This window comes from Condylura cristata, unplaced genomic scaffold, assembly GCF_000260355.1.
Source record: "Condylura cristata isolate star-nosed mole 26May11 unplaced genomic scaffold, ConCri1.0 scaffold00023, whole genome shotgun sequence".
Taxonomy (NCBI): domain Eukaryota; kingdom Metazoa; phylum Chordata; class Mammalia; order Eulipotyphla; family Talpidae; genus Condylura; species Condylura cristata.
This window is the reverse complement of record NW_004567124.1, coordinates 26022136-26031717: the sequence shown is the minus strand read 5'-3', so window position 1 is coordinate 26031717 and position 9582 is coordinate 26022136. Positions and strand designations below refer to the sequence as shown.

The 9582-nt window shown below is 48.6% G+C and overlaps 1 protein-coding gene across 1 annotated transcript in view; it reads left to right on the top strand.

Annotated features, from left to right (window-relative positions):
* Window positions 1-5368: 5368 nt before the first annotated feature.
* Window positions 5369-9582, top strand: part of SPINT1 (serine peptidase inhibitor, Kunitz type 1) — a 9579-nt gene continuing 5365 nt past the window's right edge. Inside the window, exon 1 of the mRNA XM_012728543.1 lies at window positions 5369-5825. Within this exon, the coding sequence (XP_012583997.1) occupies window positions 5369-5825 (457 nt within the window). The remainder of the gene's footprint in view (window positions 5826-9582) is intronic.

Here is a 9582-nt window from a genome sequence, read left to right as displayed (position 1 = left end):
CTGCCACGCCATGTGGTCACCTCCGGGGCAGGCAGGGAATCGAACTCATGCGGAGGTGGCTTAGGCTTCTTTGTGCTGTGCTTTAACCCGCTGCGCCAACAGGGAGGGCCCGGTTTTTAATTTTTTAAAAAGATTTATTTATCAGACAAGAACTGGGGTACAGACCAGAGGTATGGGGGTATTTACCAGAGACACAGTGGGGAGCAGAACAGATGAGTTGACTGAAATACACAGCTGAAGGGAGCAGCAGGTGAGACAGCTGAGGTCTGCTGCCCCACGTGGGTCATCTAGAAGTCTGCTGCAGTGGCTGTGGAGAGCCTCATAATGCGGCGCTTTAACCCTTTCCGCCACCAGCGAGGGCCAAGAAATAGGTTTTTTAAAAAAGCCTATCATTGTAGATAATTGTAAAAATATAAATAAAGATGTATGAATTATCTGTTTGGCATGCGTTTTTCTGTTTATTTTATAAATATTTGCTCATTTAAGATTTTCAGAATGGGCCTCCCTGGTGGCGCAAGAGATTAAAGCACAGCATTATGAAGCTATCTGCAGCATGAGATCCATCCCCAGCAAGGGGAATTTTCACATTCCTAGGTGACCCACATGGCACAGCAGACCTCTCCTGCCTCTCCCACTGTTCCTCTCAGCAGTGTATTTTACCCAATCTGTCTGTTCTGTTTCCCACTCACTGGTGAATCATCTCATTCCCTACACCTCTGGCTTAAAGGTTAAATCTCAGTGCTAGTTCTTGTATGCATAAATAAACAAATATTTTCTAAAAAAGATTTTCAGAAAAGTAGATCATTTTGTAATATATGCATGCCATTTGTACCTTACTATGCTTTGAATACTATATGTCATTACATAGTTTTGTACATCATTTAACCCGTCAGAGTTTAAAGAACTTTGGACCATTACTCAGAGAAAGGAATTCATTTAATACCACAACACATAATTCAGCAATTCCTAAAGAACACAAAGGTTTTCAAAAGGAAACCTGCATCTTGATGTTTATTGCAACACTATTTACAATAACTGAGACATAGAAACAACCTAAATGTCCCCAAAACAGACAAATGGATCAAGATGATTTAGTATATATATCCAATGGAATACTACTCAGCAACGAAAAAGACAAACTCATGCCATTTGCAGCAACATGGATGAAGCTGGAAGGGATTATGCTTAGTGAAATAAGTCAGAAGGAAAAAGAAATATCAGATGGTTTCACTTATATGAGAAACTGAACAAAGGGTCAGTAAAAAGTCATGGATGATAACAAAGGAACAACTACAAGAATATTCATAACAACACTACTTATAATGGCAAAAAATTGGTAGTAAGCCATTTTTTTTTGTCTTCTGAGGGGAGAAATCAAATGCTATGTAACAATTTATAACGATGTAAGAAAATAAATTAATTAAATGAATTTAGAGAATACAGGGCTTCCCTGGTAGTCTAAAGGTTAAATCTCAGTGCTATTACCACAATGGTCTGAGTTCAATCCCCCACCGGGGTTCTGACCCACAGGGTACAGCAGACCTCTCCTGTCTCACCCACTGTTCCCCTCAGCAGTGTATTCAGTTGACCTGCCTGTTCTGCTCCCACTCTGTCTCTGCTCAGCTCCGCATCCCAGTTCTTGGTAGGAGGAATAACACATATGGACAGGAAGGTGAGGTGGGGTCTGCCATCTCTGGCAGAAAGATGGGATCATCTCTCACATCTATCAATTGACCACCAGTGGAGACAGTCAGTGTTCTTTTTTTAGCAGTGGTATTAAGGAGTAAATATACTCACCAAATCACTCTACTGGTTGTCACTTGGTGATACGGCAAATGAGAATGAAGCCTGAAGCATAAAAACAGACCTCCAAATTCATAGAGAGAAGGTGATTCACACAGTCTACCAGAAAAGCTAACTCATTCAGATACCTCCCCTTGGGCCTGAAATATAGAATTAGAAAAACTTAGCCTATGGAAATAAAGGGAGACAGGTCAGAATCCTAGAAAAGGACCAAGATTGGTGATCTACAGACCAGGTGGCTTTTTACCACATACTAATTCTGTGTCTCTGAACAATCAAAGACAAATTTCTTGGCCTCAGTTTCCTATATGTAAGTGGAAGGATTTTAAGCTTCCAGACATCTCTGTACCCCCTGCCTCTCCCAAAAGTGAACTTTATGAATCCGTCCAGAGAGCAATGTACAAAATGTAGAGACTTTCTTGGGGGTCACTGAAGATCTGAACAGGTGAGGCCAGATAAAAACAGGACCAGAAGAGGGAATCTCAAGTGGCATGCAGACTGGCCTAGAGTCCATCCTAAAGCTGGTACAGAACCTAGAGGCAGCAGTAATAGCAATTATCAAGAAGGTATAGATTTGCGTGATTACCAGGGAATCCTGTCAAGACTCAGAGTTTGGCTAAATGTTTTCAGGAAAACATGAGGCACTGATAACTAAATCCAAAGAATACAGACCAGGAAAGAATACAGAGATAGGAGTCCTTTGTGATTAAATATGATAAATGGGTGATTGTCTTCATGTATTTCTCTATGACGATTGACTACCAGAATTTGGAAAATACTTTAAAAATTAGAAAGAAAAGAATGTTAGTCCATATTCCAGATGAAGACAGACTTGTAAGTGCAGTAAAACCCACTATTTAAATGCTGATGCAATGGAATTGACCTTCCTGGACTTCAGTTCCCACACTGCCACCTAACTGCAACATGATCTGACAACTTAGTTCTCTTGTCTGAACCTGTTTGCTCATCTGTAAAATGGGGGTAAAAATAGCACCTACTTTCTTGGTTTGTTTTGAGTATATGGAGCAATGTGTGGAATGCATTTAGAACCAGTGTTTCGGCATTGCCAGTGGAGGCTTTTGTAATAGTATATATGGGCCCTTCCCTACAGGTTAAGGGAAGCACTAAGAAGCTAGCTGCAGCAGCTTTCGCATGGGTTCTATCTCACCCAGGGAGGTGACCCACATGGTGCAGCAGACCTCTCCTGACGTGCCCACTGCTCCCCTCAGCAGTGTACTTTGTCAGCCCACCTGTTCTGCTCCCCACTCTGTCTCTGACCTCTCACCCCCCCATACCTCTGGCCTGTACCCCAGTTCTTGTATGCATAAATAAATAAATCTTTAAAAATAAAGTAACAGTGGCCCTCCCTGGTGGCACAGTGGGTTAAGGCACTGCACTGAGAGGCTTAAGCCACTTCTGCATTAGTTCGATTCCATCCTGCCCCGGAGGTGATCCACCTGGCCTGGCAGACCTCTCCTGACCCGCCCACTGATCCCCTCAGCAGTGAACTTCGTCAATCTCTCTGTTCTGTTCCCCACTCTGTCCCTGGTGAATCCTCTCACCCTCCACATCTCTGGCCTGTATCCCAGTTCTGTATGAATGAATAAATAAATCTTTAAAAAAATAAAATAACAGTATATATGATATGATAGATATACTAATAAACCTGTGGTAATGTATTACAATGAAGTAAAGATCTTCTGATAGAGTTCTTGGGTGTATAAGGTGGGAAAGGAAAAATCAAATCACTACAAAACACTTTCTTCTGAGTAACTGCACAATAACCTGCTTGATTCCCAACACACCATCACTGTCCTAAATCCAACACGGTGCCAGGAGCTGTAGAAATAAACTGAAATCTAGAGAGAAAAACAGACCCCAGAATCCCAGCTCCAACATCCATAAGGGGGGCACCTGGGGAATGTTGCAGTTCAGCCAGAAAGCGTTGGCTACAGGGCCTAGGAGGTAAAGCTGTTCTACAAAAGAAATTAGGAAAATAGTTTCCACTGAGCGGGGGTTTGTTAAGACATCATGAAAAGGTGTGGAATCTCTCTCTCTTTGGAGAGCATTAATTGGACCAATCTTGTTCTGTGAGGAATGACCTTTAAGAGCAGCTGTCACTCAGGAAAAGCAATGAACTTCAAGGAACCCACCTTCCATGAAGAGCATTAATTCAGCTACATTGGTGAGTTAGAACCGCTGGCTTCTAAGGATGGCATTTCGCTTGGGACAAGTGGCCAGCTCTTGAACAGAAACACCCTCAAGGTTGGAGAGAAGCCCAGCCCCACAGATGGGAGCAGGAACTCCCCAGCCCCACAGATGGGAGCAACAGACCAGTGAGCCAAGGACTCCACTGCCACAGAGACCCTAATGCGAACTTTACAAAAAATGAGGAAGGACTTTTAAAGAAGGGAACCATTGTGGGCCAGGCAGGAAGCCAGGACGCCGGAGAGAGCCTGTTTCTCACTGCGGCGAGGGCTTCCCGGAGCTGGCGAGGGCGGTGGCGCTGCAGCAGGTATCCTGGGTTACAGATGTCAAGGTGCGGCCTCTGGAATCTCTTCCCGTCGCGAGATAGAAATGACTTTTCGAGAGCTGACGATGACAGAGAGGTCATTTGCATTGGACTTTCCCTATTTCCATTTCTCCTTTCTGCCCGCAAGAGTGGCTGGTCTGGGGCTGGAATACAGGCTCGGACCGGAAAGGGTGGGGGAAGCAGCCTCCCCCCCAAAGCTCCCGACTGAGCTGGAGGGTCCAGCCCGTGTGCTAACCGCCAGGAAGCCTCGAGCACTTCTAGGGACTTGGGCCCTCCCACCAGGGTGGCCTCCTTCCCGAGGGAGTAGGCGCAGAAAGACTCGGGGGTGCGGCCGGGGACAAGGCGCCCCTGGCCTCAGAATTCCTCAGGGGGCGAGGGAGGGGTCCAGGATAGTGGGCTGTGGGCTGGAGGCTCGGAAGCTGGGCTGGGAGGGCCCGCGGCGCGCGCGCGGGACATGGGCGGGGCAGGCGGCGCTGGGGTTAATGTCCGCTCCGCCCCAGCGGCACTGACTCAGTTTCACCAGAAACTACTGAGAGAAGGTGGCGGATGTCCAGCGCACCCGGAGCCTGGCGGAAGCGGCAGCTATAGCCGCGCAGGAAGCCGGGACCGGAACCTGGGCAGGCGGGCCCCACCCCACTCACCTGCGCAGGTAACTGGGACCCCGGAGCTGGAGCCGGAGGCGGAGCGGGAGCATGTTTGACCCTTTGTTCTGCGCTCCTGCGAGTATCTGGGTACGCGAGCTCCTTAGCCGTCCCTCTGGTTGGTGGTCCGATGGACGACCAGATCACGGGAGTGTACGTGGGAGGGTCGGATCCGCGTGCCCCTCTTCACTTTTGGGGTGCTGGGTGCTCCCCAGCCTTCCCCTTCATTACCTCCCTCCCAGCCCGACTTTCTTGAAGTCTTCCCAGCTAATCTGGTGTCTCGTCCTCCGTCCCCTCCCCTCTTTCAGGTTTCAGTCACCCTCGGAATCCAGGATCTCGCACTGTGAAGGTGACCCCCCTAGAGAAGAGGGCGACGGCCCCAGGGAGGACGATGGCCGGCGCCCGCGTCTCCCAGGCCCGCACCTCTGTGGTCGCCGTGTTGCTCTTGTGCGCTCTTGGCCTCCAGGGCACCGAGACGGGGCCACCACCTGGCCCCCCTGGGCTGCCTGCAGGAGCTGCCTGCCTGGACCGCTTTACCCCCGGGGTACCCGACTTTGTGCTGGATACTGACGCCTCAGTCAGCAACGGGGCCACCTTCTTGGGCTCCCCAGTCGTGCACCGCGGCTGGGACTGCGTGCGCGCCTGCTGTACCACCCAGAACTGCAATCTGGCGTTGGTGGAACTGCAGCCCGACGGCGGGGAAGACGCCATCGCCGCCTGCTTCCTCATCAACTGCCTCTACGAGCAGAACTTTGTGTGCAAGTTCGCGCCCAGAGAGGGCTTCATCAACTACCTCACGCGGGAGGTTTACCGCTCCTACCGCGAACTGCGGACAAAGGGCTTTGGAGGTAAGGCTGAGGGTGTGGATTTAGGGAGACTCGGAAAGGGGGTTGGCTATGGAGTCCTGGGGGAGGCGAGCATCAGAAAGGAATTAAAGAAGAGAGTCCAGTTCTATCTACTCCTCCTTTGAAGCAGGCAGTATAAATAGTAAAGAAAGAACAGACTATTTGAGTGGGGAGGGGTGACATTGTAGAATACAGACTCTGGCCTCTGAATTGAGGTGTTGATGGACTGGTTCTCTGGTATGTGTGTATGGGAGAGACCTGGGAGCTTCTCAGGATCCCCCACGAGTCTGATATGCTGAGTCAAGGGAGTGAATCTGGTCAAGCACTGGCCTAGGCACCTGTCAGTGAGGCTAGTGAATGAGTCCCTTCCCCATGACTGAATCAAGACTCTTGGTTAGCATCTCTCTGCACCCCTGCCCTCAGTGTTAGCCTTCTGATGGTCTGAGAAAAACTTTCAGACCTCAGATATTAAAGATTAAAGAATGAGCCCAGCCTGGGGTTGACCAAAAAGGGGAGAGGGTTGTGTTAGTGTTGTGGACACAGTAGCCTGAAGGCTGCGGGTGGAGGTGAGGAGGGTTGCTGAGTGAGTCAGTTCACTGGTATGTGTACCTGGTAGGGGAAGGATGTCAGCTGTTCAGGCAGGTGTGCAGGCGGGCATGCCAGCCAGGCAGGACTCTACCTCCTTAGAATCTGGTAGCCAAGTTGTCTGCCCAAGTGTTTACCTCCAGAATAAGGACATGGTGGGGTGGGAGGAGCCAGAGCTCCCCCTTCCCTTGGCTGAGCAGTCAGTTGAAATCAGAGACCCTCTCAAGAACTTCTTCCTCATTCTCTCCTTTTCTGGCCAGGTGGGGCTCCTGGGTAGGGATGGGTCTGGACTGATAACCTCTTTTAGCACTTCACAGTTTACTGATTGCTCAGCCACTCAGCCCCTTTCTCAGGCCTTGTGACAACCACCTCCAAAAAGGGCACTATTAATAGTCATCCCACCTTATGGGTTAGAAACTGGCTTCCATATTAAATAGTTTGCCCAGGATAAAACTCCCCACAAATGGGAAACCTAGGGCTCCAGGCAAGCCCTCCAAAAGTCCTGTGCTATTTTCCACACAAGATTGCCTTTCTGGTGGAAATCTAGCTCTCTGACCAGAGACAACAGATTGAATGACAGAACCAGAGACTGGGGAGCCCAGGCGTCAGGACTGGGCTAGGGCTGAACCTTGTTCTTGTTATAATTCTGGCAAGTAGAGAAGGGACTTTCCTCTCCAACCTTCTCCTGGGCCAGTCTCTCTTCCAGGTTAAGGGCCTATGCTTCTCTCCTTCCTTCCAGTAGCTCTTCTGGGTCACTGAAGAGAGTGGTATGGGGGCTCTTAGAGTCTGAGGACCTGAGCCTGTTCCACAAGGAAGTAGCAGAGTGTAGGTGGTGATGACTGTAATTGACCTGAGCTGCCTGTGTCCTTCCTGCTCTGACTGAGAGGCCCCATAGTCCAGCCCCTAAAGCTCTGAGGTCTGGTCTGAGAGCTGAATGGGACTAGGGCACCAGCCTTCTTCATCCAGCAACCCCACCCCCCACCCCCAGATTGACCTGTTTGTCTCGAACTGGGACTGAGTGGGGATTTCCTGGGGCATTTAGGCAGCTGGGTAGGGCTTGGACTGGGTGTGAGTACCAAACCATTCTCTGGGCACTGCAGTGATTTGGGCAGTAGGGGGATGCCATTCATTCCCAGTTGAATCTGGCTAGAGGTTGGATAAGCAGAAGCAAATGATACAGCCATTAAGGTATCTCAGGTGCTAGACTAAGTAGATCTAGCTGGCTAGATGGTGAGGGAACTCAGGGCTTCTAAACCTTTGATTCGTGTTGGGTAGTGAAATCCTCCCTAGCATGGGTTTGTTTGTTCCCCCTTTTCCAGCCTAAAGCCAGTCCTGGGCAGTCCAGGCCAGATTCTTGGTCTCGGAAGCACCCAGCTCCCTCCTCTTAACCCCTTCCTCTGCCCTCCGCCTCCTTATGTTGGAGGTGTGGCTTAGGAGGAAGGCCTGAGTTTCCTGGGAGAAGCCCAGAGGCCTGGTTGGTGGGGGAGGGGCTGACTTTTCTGCAACTTTGGCCCTTTGATCTAGGAGGTGGGGGGAGGGAAGGAGTGGTTAGGCCAGACTTCTGCCTCTTGTTCCTGGGGACTGGAGCTGGAAGAGGACCCTGTGGGTGTCCTGAATTGGCCTAAGATCTGACCCGTCACTGGCCTGCCACTTCCACCCTAGGGCCTGCCCTGCTAGCCTGCCAGTCTGTTACATAGGGCTACCAAGTTGTTTTCTCTTCTAGATTACTGACTATTTTACGAAAAGTGCAAGGAGGGAGAAACCAGCTCCTCCCAACTCTGATGGGCTGTTCCTGATGACAGCCCAGTCACTGGACTAGGGGTTGCTTCCCAGGAGGCCCTTTCCTGCTTTCCCTCCACTTCCGATCCCCTTTTTCTTGTTGGGCTCTTCTTCTTGATGAGTTTCTCTGAGAAAGCTCCGTATTTCCATCCCTTGGCTGTCTTGTGTCTTGGTCCTTTGACCTCTATGACACCCTCTGTGAGGCCCCCCTTGCTCTGCTTTCTCTGCCTCATCAAAGAGGAATGCCTATGACTCAGCCTGTTACCAGCTGTTCTTATCCTTACCTTCTCTTCCTTTGAACTTGCTTTTACAATTGACATGACCCTCTCTAGAGCCTCTGTGCAGAGCAGGTTGGCAACATCCATCAGAACTAAATGCACATAACCCTCTCCACAATTGCACTTGTAGCAGTTCATCTTACATCCCTACACATGTGTCAAACAACTTACCAGCCAGTTGTCCACTGGAGAGTTGCTTATAATAGCAAAGAATTAGAAACCATCTCAATGTCTGTCAAAGCATATAATTGGATACTGTCATGCTGTTTGAATAAAGACAATACACCCTGAGGCAGCATGGGTTTAATTCTTCCTAGGCAAAAAAGGTCTAAACCAAGAGACGGGTAAACTGATTAAAAAATTGTAAGTTATGGTACGCATACAAATGCTATGCAGTTAAACAAACAAACCAAAAAAAAAAAAACTATGGCTTGCTGTGGGGTGATTCTAAAATATGTTATGGGAAACATAAGAACTGGCGTGTTTATTAATGCAGTACTATATGTTGTACTACTTCCACGCACGTGAACTAGTGAAAGTGGATGTATCTGGAGAGGAGAACCTGGTGGATTAAGGAGAAAAAGGGAGATAATTTTTACTACCCTTTTGAACTTTAAAAATTTTATATCATGTACATGTATTACCTACACTAAAAACAAAAACCCCATGATCATAAGAGCAATCAAAATCACACCTCTAGATAGCACATGAGTTACGGAGTCAGGCCAGGGTCCAAATCCCATTTCAGCCATTTAGAATGACCCTGGGCAGTCATTTAACCTCTCTAGTGTTTCTCTTGCAATCTGGAGAGAGAGGTGAGAAGCAGTTGTGACAAGGTGGGGGCAAGCAGGCAGGTCAGGAACCAGCACGCTTTCTGTAAAGATTCACAGGTGACTCTTCTAGGCTCTGTGGGAGTAAAGCTCTCAGCGCTGCTGCTGTAATGTGCAAGCAGCCACCACAGTAGATAAATAAGATGTGTCCTTGTTTATGGACACAAATTTTACCTTTATGTACAATTCACATGTCATGATTCCTTTGATTTTTTTTTTTTTTTTTTTTTTTTTTAGAAATTAAAAAATAAACCTAGGAGGTGGGGGGAGGGAAGGAGTGGTTAGGCC